Genomic DNA, 24,211 nt, shown 5'->3' with positions numbered 1-24,211 from the left:
ACCTCCTCAACCAATGCTATTTAGCCTCTGGTTGACCTCAGAATCTGTCTCCCAACATTGGGTGCATTTATGACCTTAATAGTACAGACTGAGGCAGGGAGAGTATGCAAATTGCCTGCACGCAAAAAAGCAACTTGCAAAATTGGTATGGAGCAATGTTCTGGATGGGAGTGAGCTAAACTCTTGATGAGATTGATAACAGGTTTTGAAATGTAGCTCTGATGTAGAGTCCTTGGAATCAGCTAGATCGACTGAAAAACCAATGAATTTCTCAGTAGAAAAATTGAAGTCACAGATCCCATGGGCTCAAGTTAAGAAGTGGAAATTGAAAATGCACTGCAAAAGGTGGAATGAGGATCTGAAGTTGATGACAATAGTAGGCAAGACATCAGGGAGGACAAGCCCTGTCAGAGGGTGGATGGACAGCAGTGTGCAGAACTGCAGTGAACAAAGTGATATACCTATTTGCCCTTTGTGGACTATGGCCATTAATGGATGGAATAATGTCGACTATTATAAATATAGTCAACTTTAGGAAATAGCACAACTATGCTCCAAATTTCCGGCAAGCAATGCTGCAAGACACCAACAGGTATCTTAAAATATCATAGAAAGTAGGAAGAGGAGGTCATTCAGCCGTTTGAGCCTACTCGCCATTCATTACGATCATGGCTGATCATCCAGCTTAATAGCCCGATCCCACCGTCTCTCTATATCCTTTGATCCCCATTGCCCCAAGAGCTATATCTAATTCCTTCTTGAAAACATATGGGCCAGAATTTTACCGTCCCGCCTGCCACGAGAATCGAACCTGGTGAGGGGCAGACCATGGAAAAGTCCGCTGACCTCGGACGGGATTTTACAGTTTCAAGACGAATGAGGCCATAAAATCCTGCCCACAATGTTTTGGCCTCAACTGCTTTCTGTGGTAGCAAATTCCAAAGACTTACAACTCTGGGTGAAGAAATTTCTCCTCACCTCAATCCTAAAATGTTTACCTCTTATCCTTAGACTATGACCCCTGGTTCTGGACACTCCCACTATTGGGAACATCCTTCCTTCATCGACCCTGTCTAGTCCTGCTGGAATTTTGTAAGTTGCTATGAGACCCTCCCTCACCCCCTGTAGAACAATTTCACTGTTTTCAAATGTAAAATCACCCCCATTCTTTTAAACGCCAATGAATTTAATCATAACCAATTCAAATCACTCCTTGTATTTCAGTCCCGCCATCCCAAGAATCAGTCCGGTAAACTTTCAATGCACTCCTCTATAATGACATCCTTCCTCAGATAAAGAGACCAAAACTGCATACGATATTCCAGGTGTGGTCTCAGCAAAGCTTTGTATAATTGCAGTAAGACATCTCTGCTCCTATACTCAAATCCTCTCGCTGTGAAGGCCAACATATCATTTGTCCTATTTAACATCTGCTGCACCCGCATTCTTACCTTCAGCGACTGGTGTATGAGGATACCCAGGTTTCGTTGCATATTCCCCCTCTTAATTTATAGCCATTTCGATAATAATCTGCCTTCCTATTTTTGCTACCAAAGTGAAGAACCTCCCATTTGTCCATTGTCTCGGCCATGCATTTGCCCACTCACTCAGATTGTCCAAATCATGCTGAAGCATCTTTGCATCCTCCTTCCAGCTCACCCTTCCCACCCAGCTTTGTGTCATCTGCAAATTTTGAGATATTAAATTTACTTCCCGTATCTAAATCATTAATATATATCGTGAATAGCTAGGGTCTTAGTACCAATCCCTGCAGTACCCCAGTGCTTGCCATTCAGGAAAATTGCCATTTATTCCTACTCTGTTTCCTGTCTGCCAACCAGTTTTATATCCATCTCATTGCACTACCCCCACTGCCAAGTGCTTGAATTTTACACACTTTATTGAGAGCCTTCTGAAAGTTCATATAAACCACAAGCACTGGCTCCCCCTTATCAATTTTACTAGTTACATCTTCAAAATATTTCAGTAGATTTGTCAAGCATGATTGCAGTTTTGTAAAGCCATGCTACCTCTGTTTGATCCTACCACTGTTTTTCAAGTGCTCTGCTATAAACGTTTTGGTAATGGACTCTAGAATTTTCCTCATTACCGCCAGCAGGCTGACTGGTTTATCTTACTAGTATCCTTACAGCGCAGGAGGTGGCATTTTGGTGTATTGTACGTAGAATCATAGAAGCCCTACAGTGCAGAAAGAGGCCATTTGGCCCATCAAGTCTGCACCGACCACAATCCCACCCCGGCCCTACCCCCTTATCCCTACATATTTACCCACTAATCCCTCTAACCTACGCATCTCAGGACACTAAGATGCAATTTTAGCACAGCCAATCAACCTAACCCGCACATCTTTGGACTGTGGGAGGAAACCGAAGCACCCGGAGGAAACCCACGCAGACACGAGGAGAATGTGCAAACTCCACACAGACAGTGACCCAAGCCGGGAATCGGACCCAGGTCCCTAGAGCTGTGAAGCAGCATTGCTAACCACTGGTGCCGCCCCAATCCCTGGGCAGTGTTACAACTTTCTGATAGAATTATCCAATTTGTCCCATCCTTTGTTCTTTCCAAATAGCTTTGCACATATTTCCCTCCGGAAGATTTTAATCATATTATAGTTTTAAAACCATGAAGAAATTGAAATTAGTTCACGCTAGAAAATTTATCTAGCTTATAGACATCTCAATTAAGCAAATTGATATTGTGTTAAAGTCACAGAATTGTGCAGCACAGAAGGAGGCCGTTCAGCTCAATGTCTCCATGCTGTCTCTCTGCAGGAGCAACTTGGCTCATCACACAACCCTGCCTTTTTCCCATAGTCCTGCAAATCTTTTCTCTTCAGGTGCTTAAGTAATTTCCCTTAGAAAGTCATGTTTGAAAGTGTTTATGGGATGTCAACTGTAAATATTGTTTAACAAAATTATAGCTTCTACAAAACACAATATACAGAAAATAATTATTGCTTCCAGATGGATTAGATATAGTGGATTTAAACATGAAATCGCTTACCAAAAAGAACATTCGTGGCTGCATAACCTTCCTGGACAGTTTCATCAAAGTTCCTTCCTTCAAAAAGACCTAGGCAAAGAGACAAGCAACAAAATAATGCTACCAGTTGCTTTGGATAAAGCAGACAAGACAGATTTCTTTGGAAACAATGTGCTTAACTACTTCACAATTGAAAATCATGTTGCACAGGATCACAATGAAAAAATCTGGGGCCGAATTGTTCTTTCAAAGTAAGGAGCACAATGTGGAAAAAGAAACAGAAAGTTTTATGCGACCACCAGTTGGACAAGAAAAGCGTTAGTTGATCATGAGTTTTGTTTTAAAAAAACATAAATAATTAAACAGCTTTTAGATTGGCACAAGTATTCTTATTTTTTGAATATTAGTTTATTGATCATTCCTCAAAGCATTTGTTTTAATCCACAAATCTTGATCAATATTCCTTGCTAAAAAGAAACACAAAACTGAAACAAGGAATGCACAATTTGTGTTGCAAGTTAGAATTTTCAATTCAGCTGGATCAACAGCCCATTGGCTCTTCACTGACTCTCTGACAGAGCGTCCTATCTTGGCCCATCCCCTGCCATATCCTCATAACCCCATGCATTTACCCTGCCAATCCCCCTAACCTACATCTCCTGGGACACTAAGGGGCAATTTAGCATGGCAAATCCACTTCTACCCTGCTCATCTTTGGGCCACAGAAGGAAATCGGAGCACCCGGGGGAAACCACGCAGACACAGGGTGAACATGCAAATTTCCAGGCGACACAGTGGTTAGCCCTGTTGTCTCAGCACCAGGGACCCGAGTTTGATTCCGGCCTCGGTGACTGCGTGGAGTTTGCATGTTCTCCCCGTGCTTGTTTCCTTCCACAGTCCAAAGAAGTGCAGGTTAGGGGGATTAGCCATGCTAAGTGTGCAGGGTTATGGGAATAAAGTAGGTAGGGGTAGGCATGAGTGGGATGTTCTTGTGAACAGCTGGTGAGTCAGTGCAGACTGGATGGGCTGAGTGGCCTCCTTCTGCACCGTAGGGATTCTATGGTCCACACAGTCACTCAAGGCTGGAATTGAACCCAGGTCCCTGGCACTGAGGCAACAGTGCTAACCTCTGTGCCGCCCCAAATCCACCAGAGCTGCCCATCAAAATAATTCATGAATGTATAAAATTATACTTGCATTAAATTATAAATTTAGGAGCTGCTTAAATCAATGTTCGTCAGTGCAGACGTTGAATATATTTTCAAGATAGAGGTCAATAGATTTTTGCTACCAAGAGAAATTAAGGATAATCGGGTAATGTGTGGTGGTGGTGAAGGTAAACCAGCCTCAATTTTGTTGAATGGCGCAGCAGGCAAAAAGGGCCAAATAGCTTATTCCAGCACCTATTTATGTTTTTAAATTCTTGAGTCAGGCCACAAGATGGAGTGTTTTAGGGAAGGCAGAAATTCTAACCCTATGGATGTAGTTACAGCAATGGGTAAATCATGTGGCATGAAATAGGAAGATCTATAATGTTTACGGAGTGCTTATTTCATACCACAACAGACCATTTTTTATGATAGCCCTTGGAACCCTTAAAAAGGTAAAATGTAATTGAAGCATTGTATAGGCCGTGCACAATGATGTATTATCCCAATCAAAAGCAAAGGAAATATGTTCAGCACTAGGTGTTATTGCCAAGTAAGCCACCCCTTTCTCATAAAATTATAGAACAGAATCATAGAATGGTTATGGCGCAGGAGGAGGCCATTTAGCCCAAGATGTCAATACCAGCTCTCTGCAAGATCAACTCAGTTAATCACACTATCGTGCCTTTTTCCCCATAGTCTGCAAATCTTTTCTCTTCAGGTGTTTATTCAATTTACTTTTGAAAGGCATGATTGAATCTATGTCCACCACACACTCAGACAGTGTATTCCAGATCTGGACCACTCACTGCAAAATTATGTTTTTCATCATATCATCTCTGGTTATTTTGCCAATCACTTTAAATCAATGCCTTCTGGTTCTTGACTCTTGCATTAATGGGAACAGTTTCTCCTTAACTATTCAGTCCAGAGTCCTTGTGGTTTTGAAAACCTCCATAAAATCTCCCCTCAACCTTCTCTTCTCCAAAGGAACTAACTCGAGCTTCTCCAGTCTATGTAACTCGCATCTCTGGAACTTTTCGTGTAAATCTTTATTGCGCCCTTTTCAGTACCATCGCATCCTTCCTAAACTGTTGTACACAGTAAGAGTTTTAACAACACCAGGTTAAAGTCCAACAGGTTTATTTGGTAGCAAATACCATTAGCTTTCGGAGCGCTGCTCCTTCGGCAGATGGAGTGGAAATGTGCTCTCAAACAGGGCACAGAGACACAAAATCAAGTTACAGAATACTGATGAGAATGCGAATCCCTACAACCAACCAGATCTTAAAGATACAGACAATGTGGGTGGAGGGAGCATTAAGCACAGGTTAAAGAGATGTGTATTGTCTCCAGACAGGACAGCCCGCAAGTCCAGGAGGCAAGCTGTGGGGGTTATTGATAATGTAACATAAATCCAACATCCCGGTTTAGGCCGTCCTCATTTGTGCGAAACTTGGCTATCAGCGAGCAACACTACAGACAGTTACCCACAGATACGACCAAAGAACACACCCGTCAACTCAACACTCTGATCAAGACCTTTGATCCGGACCTTCAAAGCACCCTCCGTGCTCTCATCCCACCTACTCCCCGCGTTGGAGATCTCTACTGCCTCCCAAAGATACACAAGGCAAACACACCCGGCCGTCCCATCGTATCGGGCAATGGGACCCTGTGCGAGAACCTCTCCGGCTATGTCGAGGGCATCTTGAAACCCATTGTACAAAGAACCCCAGCTTTTGTCGCGACACTACGGACTTCCTACAGAAACTCAACGCACATGGAGCAGTTGAACCAGGAGCACTCCTCATCACAATGGATGTCTCGGCACTCTACACCAGCATCCCCCACGATGATGGCATTGCTGCAACGGCTTCAGTACTCAACGCCGTCAACTGCCAGTTTCCAGATGCAATTTTACAACTCATCCGCTTCATCTTGGACCACAATGTCTTCACCTTCAACAACCAGTTCTTCATCCAGACACACGGAACAGCCATGGGGACCAAATTCGCACCTCAATATGCCAACATCTTCATGCACAGGTTCGAACAAGACTTCTTCACCGCACAGGACCTTCAACCAATGCTATACACTAAATACATCGATGACATTTTCTTCCTTTGGACTCATGGTGAGCAATCACTGAAACAACTATATGATGACATCAACAAGTTCCATCCCACCATCAGACTCACCATGGACTACTCTCCGGAATCGGTTGCATTCTTGGACACACGCATCTCCATTAAGGACGGTCACCTCAGCACCTCACTGTACCGCAAGCCCACGAATAACCTCACGATGCTCCACTTCTCCAGCTTCCACCCTAAACACGTTAAAGAAGCCATCCCCTACAGACAAGCCCTCCGTATACACAGGATCTGCTCGGATGAGGAGGATCGCAACAGACACCTCCAGACGCTGAAAGATGCCCTCATAAGAACAGGATACGGCGCTCGACTCATCGATCAACAGTTCCGACGTGCCACAGCGAAAAACCGCACCGACCTCCTCAGAAGACAAACACGGGACACGGTGGACAGAGTACCCTTCATCGTCCAGTACTTCCCTGGAGCGGAGAAGCTACAGCATCTCCTCCGGAGCCTTCAACATGTCATTGATGAAGACGAACATCTCGCCAAGGCCATCGCCACACCCCCAGTTCTTGCCTTCAAACAACCGCGCAACCTCAAACAGACCATTGTCCGCAGCAAACTACCCAGCCTTCAGGAGAACAGTGACCACGACACCACACAACCCTGCCACAGCAACCTCTGCAAGATGTGCCGGATCATCGACACGGATGCCATCATCTCACGTGAGAACACCATCTACCAGGTACACGGTACCTACTCTTGCAACTCGGCCAACGTTGTCTACCTGATACGCTGCAGGAAAGGATGTCCCGAGGCATGGTACATTGGGGAAACCATGCAGACGCTACAACAACGGATGAATGAACACTGCTCGACAATCACCAGGCAAAACTGTTCTCTTCCTGTGGGGGAGCACTTCAGCAGTCACGGGCATTCAGCCTCTGATCTTCAGGTAAGCGTTCTCCAAGGCGGCCTTCACGACACACGACAGCGCAGAGTCGTTGAGCAGAAACTGATAGCCAGGTTCCGCACACATGAGGACAGAATAAAACGGGATGTTGGATTTATGTCACATTATCAGTAACCCCCACAGCTTGCCTCCTGGACTTGCGGGCTGTCCTGTCTGGAGACAATACACATCTCTTTAACCTGTGTTTAATGCTCCCTCCACCCACATTGTCTGTATCTTTAAGATCTGGTTGGTTGTAGGGATTCGCATTCTCATCAGTGTTCTGTAACTTGATTTTGTGTCTCTGTGCCCTGTTTGAGAGCACATTTCCACTCCATCTGCCGAAGGAGCAGTGCTCCGAAAGCTAATGGTATTTGCTACCAAATAAACCTGTTGGACTTTAACCTGGTGTTGTTAAAACTCTTACTGTGTTCACCCCAGTCCAACGCCGGCATCTCCACATCATAAACTGTTGTACCCAGAACTGGACACAAGACTCCGGCTGAGGCTGGACCACTGATACTACAACTTTCTTGCTTTTGTACTCTACCCCAATTTGTAATGTCCAGGGACCGGTATGTCAAAATAAACAGTTTCAAAACCTTCCATGAATAGTGTACATATGCCCCCAAGTCCCTCTGCTGCTGCAGCTCTTTTAGAATTGCATACTTTGATTTTATTGTTTCTTTGCATTCTTCCTAACAAAATGTATCACTACAGACTTTTCTGCATTAAATTTCACCCATCCATTAAATTTAATTATGTCACCTGCAAATTTTGAAATTGTTCCCTGTATGCCAAAGTTTAAGCTATTAGTGTAGACCAAGAAAATTGGTGGTCCTAATAGAGCCCTGGGGAACCCCATTTTACACATTGCTCCACTATTTTCCATCATTCAGGCAATTGGCATCCATGTTACCACCGTGCCTTTTATTTCATGTGCTTCAGCTTTGCTGAGAAGTGTGTGTGGCACCTTGTCAAATGTCTTTTGTAAGTACATGTATATCACATCAACCTTACCCCCCTCATTAAGTGTCACTTCATCAAAATACTTAAACACGATTTGTCTCAACAAGTCTATACTGGCTTTCCTTAATTCATCCAATTTGTCCAATATTGCCTGAGAGTACAGTGAAGGCAAGTTCAATCAAGCATGTAAAATGAAATTAGACTTTTATCTGTATAGGAACAACAAACAAGGTTACGCAAAGAGGAGAATGGCACTAACTGAAATGTTCCTTAGGAGAGTAGATGCAGACACGATGGGCCAAATGGTGCAACAATTCTGTGATTTTGTGAAGTGACTGCCAATTTTGTCTCATTTCTAAATACTTTGCCAGCATTGAAGTTAAACTGACTGGCCCATCGTTGGTGGGTTTATTCTTACCCCCTTGTTTAAACAGGCATATAAATATTTGTAATTTTCCAGTCCTCTGGCATCACCCTTGTATCTAAGGAAGATTATGGCCAATGTTTCCACAATTTCCATTGTTAATTCTCTCAGTAACTTCAGATGCATCTGAACTGGTCCTGTTAACTTACTAACTTTAAGTAGAGCCAAGCTTTTTAAACACCTCTTTATCAACTTTTAGCCCCTCCAGTATCTCAATTACCTCCTCTTTCACTATGACTCAACACTATCTTCTTCCGTGGTAAAGACAGATGTGACTTGGTGCCTCAGCCATGACCTCTGCCTTCATGTACACACCAAGTTTTTGGTCCTTGATCAGCCTTACTTCCCTTTTAATATTTATATGGATTCCATTTTATTTTGGCTGCCAGCTTCTTCTCATACTCTGTGCGGCTCTTATTTTTTCCTTCACTTCCCATCTGAACTTTCTACATTTATTATCAATGTGTTATTTATCATATGTACCCTTTTCCTGCTTCTTCTTACTTTCCACCTCTTTCATCATACAGGGAGCTATGATTGTGTTTATCCTATCTCTCCATCACCTGAGAATATGCCCCAACTATTTCCTCTTTAAAAGCAGCTCATGGTTCAAGTACAATTCTGTCTGCTGATCTTCGATACCCATTTACCAGGAGCAGGTCCATTCTCACTTCATTGTAAGTGGTCCTTTCCCAATTAATTATTTTTACTCCGAATTGCTTTTTGGCATTTTCTATAGCTATAATCATTGTCTCCTAAATTTTCTCCTACTGATACATGATCCACTTGACCCATCTCATTCCCTGAAGCAGATCCAACAGTGCCTTCTTCCTCATTGGATTAGAAACATATTGAAATTGTAAATTCTCCCAAATACAATCTAGAAACTCTTCCCTCTCTGCCTTGTACATGACGACTCTTCCAGTTTATATTATGAGACTCAAAGGTGCGCTTTCTAACTACCTTTTTGCAGATTTGGTCCTCTATATCTTCTCCACTGGTTGAAAGCCTACACTCACAAATGTAATGCTATCCTATTGTTTCTAAGTGCTAATGAAATAAATTCTGTCTTTGACCTCTCTAGGACATCCTCTCTCCTCAGCACAGTAATATTATCCTTATTCAATATTGCCACTACTCCTCATTTCTTTCCCTATCATTCCTTAACACTATGTATCCAGGAACACCCACTTCTTGATCTTTTTTGAGCCAGGCCTCCATTATTGCCACATCATACTCCCATGCGCTTTTCACTACCTGCAGCTCACCAACATTATTTACCACACTATGCATTCACATAAATGCACTGTAAACCTAATTTAAAAATTATATCATTATCTGTTATTCTGACCCCACCCAATGCCTTACTATTTCTTACTCGAGTACAATGCGACTCTTCCATTTCTTTGTAACTTTATTTTTCCTCCTTAATGTTTCCACATTGTTCCTGCCTCTCTGCTTATTTAGTTTAAACCCTCCCCAATATCCCTAGCAAACAACCTTGCAAGGACATGGGTCCCAGTTCTGTTCAGGTGCAATCCATTTGGCCTGTACAAGTACCGATGCTCCTGGAATTTAAAGTCCTCCTTCCTGCACCATCTCAGTCAGTCATTCATCTGCTCCATCTTTTTGATTTTATACCAACCTTAGAGTTTGTAAAACTTAAAGGCACAGAGCAATAATGCTTTACATTTCAACACAGGCACAACTTGTAATAAATTGGTATTTCTCCAGAATGAAGCATTAGGTAGAAACACAGAGAACAAGAGTAGGTCATTCAGTCCTTTCAGCCTGCTCCACCATTCAATACGGTCATGGTTATTCCTCTATCTCTCTCCCCATACTCCTTGATGTCTTGAGTCCAGAAATCTTTTTCGTTCTTAAATATATTTAATGACTTGGCCCCACAGCCTTTAAGAAAATTTCATAGGTTCTCCACCCTCTGAATGAAGAAGTTCCTCCTCATGTCAGTCCTAAATGGCCGATTCCATATGCCAAACTGTGACCTCTTGTTCTAGACCCAAATTAAGTTTGCATTTATCAATTTTAACAAGTTTGAGCCAGCCTCGAAAGAAAATTGCCAGAACATTAAAAGTTTGTGTCTGGACTTACAAGGCAGATAAATAATTTGCTAACACAATAATAAAATTGACTAAATAGACTAGAAGAAGAATTTAGCTACCAATGCTTCAATGAACTATACATCCCCTCGTCTGCAGTCAACAGTCTAACCAAACAATTCAGCTCTTTTTTAAATAGAAGTTTCAGCTGTCAGTCAGCAATAATCACCCTTCCAGGCTGTACAATTTCTTGTTGGCCATTTAGGCTATACTGAATCTGCATCAGCTTCTGGAAGTTATCCTAGAGGCAGGAGAGAAAAAAAAATTAAGATCACAGCTAGTTTCAAACAAACCAAGCAAACACAGCAATGCATCAATGTAGAAGCTAGCTCAACTTGCTTACTTACCCCTTGTTTCAATATGTCATTTGCATGGTTCGCTACTTCTATAACAATGGCAAGTGCAGCTGACAACAAAGATAAAGAGCATTATCATAATATATTAATGGCAAAAATGCTAGCACTTTATTGATAGCAGAGATAATTTGGTACCTTGAGTATCTTTGTAATCAGCACAATCTCGAGACAGGTTCTTCACATAATCTGCAATGCAAAGATTTTAAAACTTGAAGTCAGAGTGCACCTTTATATGCAAGTACAGAATGTAAATTTGCTCTCCCGCTGGTGAGTAACTTTATTCAGTGGATGAATGAACCACACAGATTAGACCTGATCTCTACTGAGTAGGTAAATGTCGTCCACAGGCTGGGAGTGCCTCTCGCATGGATATTGGATTAAAGAAATGGGTTCAAGTTCGATTTAGTTGACTAGCCTGTCTATACTTACTGTTAAGGCTCAGCTCTTAGGAAATCAAGAATGGGGAATAAAATGCTGGCCTTGACTGTGACATATAGACCTTATAAATCGTAAAACTCTGCAATGTTACTACCTAGAAACCTTGGAGCTGTATACCAACAAGAAACAAACGCCTTCAGGACGAGAAGTGGAGAGGGGAAAGCGTGCCAGAGGAGGGAAAATTGTACAAAATGTTGCTCTAAGAGTCTCAACTTTTAAAAAACCCTGCAAGGTATCTAAATAACGTTACATGTGCAAATGATAATCTTAAACTGGGGTTATAGTGTAGATATTAACATATTCAGGATTGTTCTGCAAATGATGCCCAATCGTGCAATCACATGTAACATTAGACATTTTGTTTGGGCTTTGCAATTGCAGGCTGATTGAGACAAGTCATTAGGTATTCCATAATATGCATTCACTAGATCTGCTAGACATGCTTTCAAGGACTGATTTGTGATGGAAGAGCTGACAACAGAGATCAAACTCAGCAAATATCTCTTCCCACATGATAGGAGACATAGGAACACTAATGTTGAAGCCTCGTGTTCTCTTCACTTTCAGAGGATACATGATCGGACAAATACACTACATGTTTGGGGGCATTATTAGCTGGATTACTGAAATCTTCCACTTAAGCCAATTTATCCCGATCTGTGAAAGACAGACTTCGGCAACATGCATCGCTTTTCAGCAACATTGTTTAAATCTACGCAGCTACACAGTAATGGATCGTTATTGGTGGCTCTCTGTGGAAACTGGAACTTTTGTTATAAAATAAATTGCATTCAGTGTTTATAGGCCTGCCATTCTTATAGGCTTAATTTATTTTAAAATTTTGGATTGAGATTACACTAATAAAGGAACATAACCTAAGTAATGACTTTCAGGGAAAGAATTTGGCTTTTACCTCCAGCAACGAGGTTGACTCCTATGACTTGGCTTAGAGATACACTCAGTTGAATCAAAAGGTTACAAAGAATCATAAAAGTTAAAGTTGCAGCAGAGGAAACCAGCGATGGGCAATAAAAGCCAGTCTTGCCGTGATATCTCCATCCAGAGAATAAAGAAAAAAGTCCTACAATGTTGGTATCTATTCTTAATGATAAACATACAATTTGATTTCACTATTTTAGAAGTTGCATATACATGTTGGAATCCAATGATTATTCTTACTGATGGAACAAGAGATTTATAGGCCATAAATTGCATAATTACTCCAGTTAACTTCTCCAGACTCTAAGAGGCCATCAAGTGGAGGCAGGACCAGATTCCTCACTAGAAAATAGATGGTGCACATGAAAAATCTACAGTGCCAATCACCAGATTGCTCTCATGCATTCCTTGTTCTTAGATACATAACACAAACAGAAATCTGGAAACAGACTGCACAGCGACTTGCTTAACCAAAGACTTAACTGCAAGAGTGAGACTTAAGAGGTGAAAAGGTAAATACAGAAGATACTGGGAACACAAATACCGCCTTCAGCCTACCAATTTTGCCACAAACTCTGTTCCCTGTGCTTCTTCAATTCTGGTCTCTTTCACTTACCTGATTTTAACTGCTCCAGCATTGGCAAGCTGTCTCTTCAGCTACCTGGACCTTAAGTTCTGGAACCTCTAAACCTCTCCACCTCTCCTATCTTCTTATAATCCACCTCTGAACTGAGACCATCTCTCTCCCTGGCAACTCTGAGGCTGACCCAGAGCTTTTAGCTGTACTTGAACCCAAATGAGGTTCTGACCACATATTCTCTTCACCACCAAGACTGCTACTCCCACCTCCAACTCCATCCCTGCCTCAGCTTGCCGGCTGCTGAAACCCTAATCAATATCTCGTGTTAGCTTTAGACTTGACTATTCTTATGCACTCTGGCTGACCTCTCAAACTTGCATACTGTGCCAACTGATGTTTATCCAAAAATGAACTGCCTGTTTCTTAACTCATTAAGCTCCACTCACTCAGCATCCCTGTACTTTGCCTCGATTTAAAATTCTTGAGCAGGTAATGGCCTATTATTGCTAGACTATTAATCCAGAACTCAGCTAATGTTCTGGGGACCCGGGTTCGAATCCCGCCACGACAGATGGTTGAATTTGAATTCAATAAAAAAATCTGGAATTAAGAAACTACTGATAACCATGAAACCATTGTCAATTGTTGGAAAAACCCATCTGGTTCACTAATATCCTTTAATCTGCTGTCCTTATCTGGTCTGGCCTACATGTGACTCCAGACCCACAGTCATGTGGTTGACTCTCAACTGCCCTCCAAGGACAAAGTCAGAAGGATATTTTAATTGAATACAAAATAAATGCCATCGACAGACTAAGTATTGTAGTGTCACAATAGTTTACATTTCTTTCCTTCCTAATTCCCCTCTTGCCACACTTGGACTGCATCTACCTCTACAGCTCTCCCTTATCTCACAGTAGCAAGAGATACAGTAAAATGTGATGCAACAAGCTTTTAAAGAAGTTACGTTTTGGAGATAATCACAAGATGGCAGTATATTCCAGGAACAGTCAATATCAAGTAATTTAATATCTAATCCAAACGTAGAATTCCAATACACCAACCTTCCCATATAAGGCAATCCTGATTGATGTTGTGTTCTGCTCCAAGCATAAATTAACTAAGCCTCCATTGTTCAGCATGTTGATTCTGATCAGTCCTTAACCAATTATAATCACTTGCACATCAACTTCAGTATAAGAAAATTTTATTCAGCTGTAGTGGAGTCAACAGAGTCATGAGTGTCACAGTATGAACTTTTACCTGCGTGTGTGGCAGGGCAAAGTACAGGAGAGGAGCCTCTTACTAGATTATACTAATTAGGTCTAAAGAGCATTAAAAAATAGGTTATGTCCAAGACGGTATTTCCAAAAAGCTTAAATACAGTTAAGGTTTCATGACAACACTTTGAATGCAATTAGCCTACACTTTCAATCTCACGGAAAGCACCATCAACTTTGCCCCAAAGCTAAGACTGTTGTTCAAATCTGAACCCTGAGCCCAACTGAACTGGAAGAAAAGGAGGCATGAAGGGAAAGGGTTGTCACTCTTTCATTTTGGTATGGCATGGAATTTGACTCCAGTACTGTTATGTATGCTCCTATGGACTAAAGGTGCATAAACAATCATGGGGGTAGGCTTGGTAATTTGAACACTAGAAGCTCTTTATTGGTGGTGTGCACTGTTCCACTGTAGACTGCCTGGCTGGGTTCCCTATTGGGTGGAGCTAATTACCCAGGGGTCACCTGACCTGCACCCTTAAAGGGGCAGTTCACACCCCAAACCCCAATTTATAATTTATGCATATCGCACAAGTACACCATCAAATTGGACTTAAGTGCCTGAGGAAAATGGGTCTCAAATGTTTTAGATCTGCCGGAAATTAATTTCAATGTTTAGACAATACCAAAACTACCATCTATATTTTACCTGCTGGATAAGAACTGTGCAACGATGTATAACCACAGCTGTACTGTGGTCTATTCTGGGCAGGAAAATTGGAGTCTCAGTCAGGTAGTACAAAACAGGATACTGCATGCCTAAACCCATACTGCAGCTACCAGTTCAAGATGTAGCACTGAAAGATACAAACCAGCTCGAGTGTGGGTTCAGAGTATTGGCATAGCATGTTACTGATGTAGCATGCTATGCACTACCCTTCCCTCCAGGTGAGAGAGCATTAGATAAAGTTTGATTGCATTAACAGTGCTATGCTAAGTAATACAGACTAATTTTACACACAATGAAGATTCCCAAAATCTTAATAGCCAAGAAGTAACTAAAATAAAAATAAAACACTGCTCATGCTATTCTTTTGTTAAGTTTTAGACTTTTGTAAAATGATGTTAGTAGCATTCCACAATAATTCTTCCAACGCACACTGGTTAAAGTAATGTGGAAAGGCAGAGGAGTTTTAGTATTACTTTTGAAATGTTCTTTTGAACACTACTAAAATCAGCTAGTGTTCTTCATTTTTTTATTAACTCTAAAATCAGCATGAATGAACTGCAGAATACAATTTTGAGACCATCTTCTATATCTTTATTTGTTCATGGGATGTGGGTGTCGCTGGCTGGGTCAGCAATTATTGTCCATCCCTAACTGACCTTATTTGAGTGGCTTATTATTTTTCAGAGAGCATTAAAAGAGTCGCAGATAGGCCAGATCAGGCAAGGGTGGCAGATTTCCTTCCCTAAAGGCGTGAACTAGATGGGTTTTAATGACAATCGACAATAGTTTCATGGTCATCATTAGACTCTCAATTCCACATTTTGGTTGAATTTAAATTTCACTATCTGCCATGGTGGGATTCAAACCCGGGTTTCCGAGCACTATCCTGGGTCTCTGGATTACTAGTCCAGTGACAATACCACTATTCCACTGCCATCACAGCAACATAAATGAATTGCTATTTCTGAATCTCCACTGCCTGAACTTAGCAACTTGCGCAGTCAAATTTAGTTTTAATGATACTATGTATGCCCATGGTCTAGCCATGGGATCCCCTTTGGCTTCATCATCACAAACATGTTTGTTGGTTTTTACAAGAAATGCATTTTTGATGGAGTGTTCTCGAACCTTCTACCCCATAAATATTTCTGATCCTAGATGATATGTTCACAATCTTTGAATCTGCAGCTGAGTGTAAGGATTTACTTACACACCATAAGTGTGTAAGTGATCCTACACTTGAGATGCTGCAGTCTAATTCACTCCCTTTTCTCGATGTGCTAGTTGAGGAATGCCATAATATGTTCTCCATTTTCCACCACTGTCTACTGTAAGCCTACCTTGACCGGTCAATAAACCGGTTGGGATGCAGATAGCTCCACATGCAATATGATTGAACTTAGCAACAAACCTTTGAATAAGGCACTAGCCAAATGCTCACCCCTCAAGCTTGATGAAGAAATAGAGCTCAAAGCTATCTCGTGCGACAAAGACCATCTTGATCAGATGAGTGTGGCTTTATCATCACATAAACTCACAAATGGGTCAAAGACTGCCACTTTTGGACCTGAAAACTGCCCGATCTACCTTCAATTACCCCGGCAAAGAACCTCAAAGTTGTAGTAGTTAAGCAAGCTGTCTACTGCTATTACTATGCAGTGGTATTTCCCACTAACAGGATGCAGCCATCTTTCCAAAAATATGTCTGCCTACAACACAATTAAGCAACATCATGTAAGAATTTCAGTGCCTGATTTTCAGGCTAATTGAACCAAACATGTTCCTTTGATTGTTCACATTAGGCAAAGTGCAGGCCATACTTAACCAAACTGTGCTTGCAAAACCCAAAACAAAGCATCCACTGTTACATATGATTCCACTGAAAAACCCTGTGTGCACTAATAGTTGCACTAACAATTAATTTAAGATAATAAGTCAAGCTCATAACATGGCTTATTTATGCTTGCTAGATGTGATATACATTCCTATGTTCTCTTCAAACAAAGGAATATTTTCAAGCCTTATACCACCTTTGAATTATCTGGCAGCTTGTGCGCCTACAGTTCCTTATTGCATTTCCCAAGGCAATGACTCAACCAGACATGACTTGCCAACTAATCAACACTTTTATCCTGTATAAACTGATTATTTAAATTTGCTAATATGTTTGTCTTGATGAGTGCAAGATGAAGCTTTGGCAAAATGTCTCTTTTCAGCAATCTTCTGTGATTGTAATGTATCATTCCTTTGCTGCATGGTCTGATGTAACATGATCTTTCTGCAGATTAAACTAAAGCCACGGAACAGGGAAAGAACATTGAGTTTTGAACATTACTTTGCTACTTTGTGTGTCAATAATCACCAAATGAGTCTTGTATGCTTCATTTCAGTTTCATAAATTTATTGCATCATATCTAATCCCAGCAATTCATACTATGCCAAATTCAACATGCCGTATTTACCAGTTATTCAAACACAACCTGTAAGTAAGCAGTTCTTCATTTATTTTAATTTACAGATTATGAGGCAGATCTACAGGATAATAGAAAGGTAGAAAGATTAACACAGAAAAATCACAAACCAGAAATGAAATTTAAGCAACTTAAGATGTTCCAAGTCTCGAGATGCTTATGGTTAAACACAATCCTAGCTATTTACATTAAGTTTACAAGATGCAGTTCCATTCTACTGCTATGATTCACTCCATTTCATTTATCTTTAGCAGGACAATAGTCATGGTCACTGACCGCTTCCAGCCTCCTGACCACAACCTTTTACAGACATGCAAGAAACCATCTTACACTATTGTATATGTTGTGAATCTCAACATCATGCACCTCACATTCAATACGCAATGCCATACATTTCAGTAGCTCTCACTTGTGCCCCGTTTGTTCTGTTTCCATTGGACTCTCAACTAGCACTCAGCTGCATGCAGTAAATTTGGCAACATTTTTGTAACTGGAGAATATCTGATCTCGAGTGATAACACTACTTTTCTGAAATTCTTAGGTATATCATTGGACAGAATTTTCAAGTATTCAGCAGATTGCAATATCTAATGACACAGGCTTCCAACTAATTTTTAAGGTCTTTTCACGCTTTTCCAGGTTTTACCAATTTAGTGAGGATCAAATCAAACCTGAACTGTGTCGGGACCAGTGTCCTGGTGAATTGTATAAAAGGCTGTACGGAAGGCTTTAAAATAAAGTGTGTGTGGGGTGTGTTCACAGAGGGGATATTTGGAAAATTAAAGAGAAAGGACAAGGGTGTGCTACAGGGTAGTGATAAGGGTAATAATCACTAGAGGGTGACAGGATGAGACAGAGAATACAAACAGAAAGTGCAGCAGCAGATAAGATCAGAGTTGGGAAAATGGTAAAAAAAACATTAAAGCCTCTTTATCTGAATGCATACAACATTCATAACATGGGTGAATCGATACCATAAATAGAATTAAATGAGCATGATATGATAGCCATTACAGAAACATGGTTGCAAAGTGACCACAGCTGGGCCCCGAATATTCGAGGGTATTTTGCATTTCACAAGGATAGAAAAAAAGCAAAATGAGTTGGGGTAGCCCTGTTAATAAAACAAGATCAGTACAGTAGTGAGAAATGATTTTGGTTCAGAAGATCAAGACATAGAATCAGTTTGGAAGATGATAAAGAGCAAAGGAAGGAAGTCATTGGTTTATACCCCGCACCCCCCAACAATAGCTACAGAAAAGGGTAGAGTACAAATCAAGAAACGGGGATTGTAAAAAGGATGCTGCAATTATCATGAGAGATTTTATTCTTCATATAGATTGGATAAATCAAATTAGCAAACACAGATTGGAGGATGAGTTCTTAGAATGCATTTAGGACAGTTTCTCAGATCAATACGTTCTGGAACGTTTCATGTCTACAATAGACTATGCTCTGGTAATGTGTAATGAGACAGAATTGATTAATGACATCATAGCAAAGGATTCTTTAGGTAGGAGTGATCATATCATGATAGTATTTCACATTCAATTTGATCAGAAACTTGGGTCTGAAACTAGCATCTTAAAACTTCAATAAAAGCAATTCCAAGCATATGAACATCCCCAGAGTTGGCTAAAATGAAATGCGAAAACAGATTACAAGGCAAGATATCAAGAAGTGGCTAAAAGCAGTGGGTAATACCAATCTGTTTCCAGTCCAGCTACGTCACTGGCATCTACCCAATAACATGCAAGACTGCACAGGTATGTCCTGTCCACAAAAGGCAGGAAAAATCCAACCTGACAGACAATTTATCATCCCAACAGTCTACTCTCAATCTTTAGCAAAGTAATGAAAGTTGTCGCCAACAGTTTTATCAAACAGCACTTGCACAGCAATAACCTGCTCACTGATATTCAGTTTGAGTTCTACCAGGGCCACTTGGCTCACGACCAAAAGTGTTTTAGGCGAGACAGAGAAGGGGCGAGGAGAGGTGGGGGAGTAGCAATGCTGGTTAGGGAGCATATTACAGCGATACAGAGGGTGGACAATTTGGAAGGGTCAGTTTAGACAGTAGGATATAGGAGCAGAACAAGCCCATTCAGCCCGCTCCGCCATTCAGTCACGGCTGATAAGTTTCTCAACCCCATTTGCCCACCTTGTCCCAGTAACCTTTGATTCCCTTACCAATCAAGAACCTATCTATATCTGACATAAAGACACTCAATGACTTGGCCTCCACAGCCTTCTGTGGTAATGAATTCCATAGATTTACCACCCTCTGGCTGAAAACATTTCTCCTCATCTAGGTTCTAAAGAGTCATTCCTTTATTCGGAGGCTGAAGCCTCGGATCCTAGTCTTTCCAATTAATGGAAACATCTTCCCCATATACACTATATACAGGCCTTTCAGTATTCTGTAAGTTTCAACTGTGGGTGGAGCTCAGAAACAGGAAGGGCGCAGTCACTATGCTGGGGGTATACTACAGGCCTCCCAACAGCCCACGGGAAGTAGAGGAACGGATATGTAAGGAGATTCTGGACAGGTGCAGAAAAAATAGGGTTGTTGTAGTGGGAGACTTTAATTTCCCTCACATAGACTGGAAATCGCTTAGGGCTGGGGGCCTGGATGGTGAAGAATTTATACAGTGCGTACAGGAAGGTTCTTTGGAACAATATGTTGACAGTCCAACTAGAGAGGGGGCTATACTGGACCTAGTACTGGGGAATGAGCCCGGTCAGGTCAAGGTTTCAGTAGGGGAACATGTGGCAAATAGTGACCACAATTCTGTAAACTTTAGGATAGTAATGGAAAAAGATGAGTGTTGTCCTTATGGGTAAGGTGCTGAATTGGGGGAAAGCTAACTACAGCTGGATTAGGCAGGATTTGGTGGCTGTTGATTGGGAGAGGCTGTTCGAGGGTAAATCCACATCTGGCATGTGGGAGTCTTTTAAGCAGCAGTTGATAGGACTGCAGGACAGGCATGTGCCTGTAAAGAGGAAGGATAGGAAAGGTAGGATTCGGGAACCGTGGATAACCAGTGAAATTGTGGGTCTAATCAAAAAGAAAAAAGAGGCATACATGAGGTCCAGGCAGCTAAAAACAGACGGAGCACTGGAGGAATACAGAGAAAGTAGAAAAGAACTCAAACAGGGAGTTAGAAGGGCAAAAAGGGGTCACGGAATGTCCTTGGCAGACAGGATTAAGGAGAATCCTAAGGCATTTTATACATACGTTAGGAACAAGAGGGTTGTTAGGGAAAGAATCGGACCTCTTGGGGACAAAGGAGGGGAATTATGTTTAGAACCAAAGGAAGTAGGAGAGATCCTAAACGAATACTTTGCATCAGTATTCACAAAGGAGAGGGTCATGTTGACTGGTAGTGTCTCAGAGAGATGTGTTGACCCGTTAGAAAAAATCTCAATTCCAAGGGAGGAAGTGTTAGGTTTTTTAGGAAACATTAAGACAGACAAATCCCCAGGGCCAGATGGCATCTATCCTAGACTCCTCAGGGAGGCAAGTGATGAAATTGCTGGGCCTCTAACAGAAATTTTGTCTCTTCACTGGACACAGGTGAGGTCCCAGAGGATTGGAGGATAGCAAATGTGGTCCCGTTATTTAAGAAGGGTAGCAAGGATAACCCGGGTAATTATAGGCCGGTGAGCTTGACGTCCGTGGTAGGGAAATTGTTGGAGAAGATTCTTAGAGATAGGATATATGCGCATTAGCGATAGACAGCATGGTTTTGTACGAGGGAGGTCATGCCTCACAAATTTGGTTGAGATTTTTGAGGTGGTGACAAAAATGATTGACGAGGGAAGGGCTGTGGATGTAGTCTATATGGATTTTAGTAAAGCGTTTGACAAGGTCCCTCATGACAGGCTGGTGCAAAAGGTTAAATCTCACGGGATAAAAGGTGAGCTAGCTAGATGGGTGGAGAACTGGCTTAGCCATAGAAGTGGAGATGCCGGCGTTGGACTGGGGTAAGCACAGTAAGAAGTCTCACAACACCAGGTTAAAGTCCAACAGGTTTATTTGGTAGCAAATACCATAAGCTTTCGGAGCAATGCTCCTTCGTCAGATGGAGTGGTCTCTGTTCTCAAACAGGGCACAGACACAGAAATCAAATTACAGAATACTGATTAGAATGCAAATCTCTACAGCCAGCCAGGTCTTAAATGCACAGACAATGTGGGTGGAGGGAGCATTCAACACAGGTTAAAGAGATGTGTATTGTCTCCAGACAGTACAGCTTGTGAAATTGTGCAAGTCCAGGAGTCAAGCTGTGGGGGTTACTGATAATTTGACATAAATCCAACATCCCGGTTTAGACCGTCCTCATGTGTGCGAAACTTGGCTATCAGCGGATGAATGAACACCGCTCGACAATCACCAGGCAAGACTGTTCTCTTCCTGTGGGGGAGCACTTCAGCAGTCACGGGCATTCAGCCTTGGATCTTCAGGTAAGCGTTCTCCAAGGCGGCCTTCACGACACACGACAGCGCAGAGTCACTGAGCAGAAACTGATAGCCAAGTTTCGCACGCGTGAGGACGGTCTAAACCGGGATGTTGGATTTATGTCACATTATCAGTAACCCCCACAGCTTGACTCCTGGACTTGCACAATTTCACAAGCTGTACTGTCTGGAGACAATACACATCTCTTTAACCTGTGTTGAATGCTCCCTCCACCCACATTGTCTGTGCATTTAAGACCTGGCTGGCTGTAGAGATTTGCATTCTAATCAGTATTCTGTAATTTGATTTCTGTGTCTGTGCCCTGTTTGAGAACAGAGACCACTCCATCTGACGAAGGAGCATTGCTCCGAAAGCTTATGGTATTTGCTACCAAATAAACCTGTTGGACTTTAACCTGGTGTTGTGAGACTTCTTACTTAGCCATAGAAGACAGAGGGTAACAGTGGAGGGGTATTTTTCCGGTTGGAGGTCTGTGACTAGTGGTGTTCCGCAGGGCTCTGTACTGGGACCTCTGCTGTTTGTGATATATATAAATGATTTGGAGGAAGATGTAACTGGTGTGATCAGTAAGTTTGCGGACGACACAAAGATTGCTGGAGTTGTGGATAGTGATGAACATTGTCAGAGAATACAGCAGGATATAGATAGGCTGGAACATTGGGCGGAGAAATGTCAGATGGAATTTAATCCAGATAAATGCGAAGTGATGCATTTCGGTAGATCTAATGTAAGGGGGAGCTATACAATAAATGGCAGAACCATCAGGAGTATAGACACACAGAGGGACCTGGATGTACAAGTCCACAGATCCTTAAAGGTGGCAGCACAGGTGGAGAGGGTGGTCAAGAATGTATATGGCATGCTTGCCTTCATTGGACAGGGCATAGAATAGAAAAGTTGGCATATGATGTTGCAGCTGTATAGAACATTGGTTAGGCCACATTTGGAATACTGCGTCCAGTTCTGGTCGCCACACTACCAGAAGGACGTGGAGACTTTGGACGGAGTACAGAGAAGGTTTACCAGGATGTTGCCTGGTATGGAGGGTCTTAGCTATGAGGAAAGATTGTAGTCCCTGGAAAGACGGAGGATGAGGGGCGACCTAATAGAGGTGTATAAAATTACGAAGGGCATAGATAGGGTGAACAGTGGGAAGCTTTTTCCCAGGTCGGAAGTGACGAACACAAGGGGTCACGGGTTTAAGGTGAGGGGGGCAAGGTTCAACACAGATGTCGGGGGACGTATTTTACACAGAGGGTGATGGGGGCCTGGAATGCACTGCCAAACAAGGTAATTGAGGTGGACACGCTGGGATCGTTTAAGACTCATCTAGATAGCCACATGAACAGACTGGGGATAGAGGGATACAAACGAATAGTCTAGTTGGGCACATGAGCGGCGAAGGCTTGGAGGGCCGAAGGGCCTGTTCCTGTGCTGTATTGTTCTTTGTTTATAAGGGTGACCTTTAATTTTAAAACAGTGCCCCCTAATTCTGGATTCACTCACAAAAGGAACCATCCTTTCAACATCCTTGTCAATATCATTCAGGATCTTATAATTATCTAGCTGCCCCTCACTCTTCTAAACTCCCATGGAAACAAGGAATAGATAGATTCTAAATATGAAAGGATGTGAAACGTCATCAGGGGAAGACGGGAATGTGGAGTTGAGGTTATAATCAGCCATGATCTTACTGAATGACAGAGCAGGCTCGAGGGGCCAAGTGGCCTACTCCTAATTTCTATGTTTGTATGCATGTTCATAAGACAGTCATAAGACTTTTAGATCCCGAGGGGACTTAACAGGATTGGTGTAGAGAGGACGTTTCCTCTTATGGGAGAATCTAGAACTGAGAGACACTGTTTAAAATTGAGTCACTCATTTAAGATAGGGACGAAGACAATTTTTGTCTCTCAGAGGATCGACAGTCTTTGGTACTCTTCCTCAAAAGGCAGTGGCAGCTTTTTAAAGCAAGAACCAGATAGATTCTAATTATGCAAGGGCGTGAAAGGTTATCAGGAGAAGACGGGTATGTGGATTTGAGGTTATAATCAGGTCAACTGTGATCTTACTGAATGGTGGAGCTGGCTTGAGGAGCCAAGCGGCCTACTCCTTAATTTCTATGTTTGTATGCATGTTCATAAGACAGTTCAGCACTACCCTTCTCAAGGGTAGTTGTTGTGTATGTGGTGTCTGTATCTTTAAGACAGCACAGCAGAAGAGAGTCACCTAGCTTGAGGAACCAATGGTGAACTGGGAGTAAATGATCACACCAC

At 42.0% G+C, this 24,211-nt stretch overlaps 1 protein-coding gene across 3 annotated transcripts in view; it reads right to left on the bottom strand.

Moving 5' to 3' along the window:
- fgd6 (FYVE, RhoGEF and PH domain containing 6) overlaps window positions 1-24,211 on the bottom strand; it is a 143,560-nt gene that overhangs the window by 56,271 nt on the left and 63,078 nt on the right. For all 3 annotated transcript variants that reach the window (XR_013500150.1, XM_078235230.1, XM_078235231.1), the window contains exons 9-12: window positions 11,210-11,260; window positions 11,066-11,124; window positions 10,888-10,959; window positions 3,028-3,096 (exon numbers count right to left, since the gene is read on the bottom strand). Coding sequence is in view for 2 of the 3 variants with exons in the window: in XM_078235230.1 (XP_078091356.1) it covers window positions 3,028-3,096; window positions 10,888-10,959; window positions 11,066-11,124; window positions 11,210-11,260 (251 nt within the window). In the remaining variant the exon portion in view is untranslated. The remainder of the gene's footprint in view (window positions 1-3,027; window positions 3,097-10,887; window positions 10,960-11,065; window positions 11,125-11,209; window positions 11,261-24,211) is intronic.

Source organism: Mustelus asterias, chromosome 19 (genome assembly GCF_964213995.1).
Source record: "Mustelus asterias chromosome 19, sMusAst1.hap1.1, whole genome shotgun sequence".
NCBI lineage: Eukaryota > Metazoa > Chordata > Chondrichthyes > Carcharhiniformes > Triakidae > Mustelus > Mustelus asterias.
Note: the sequence above shows the minus strand (reverse complement) of the source record. Positions and strands in the feature narration are given on the sequence as shown.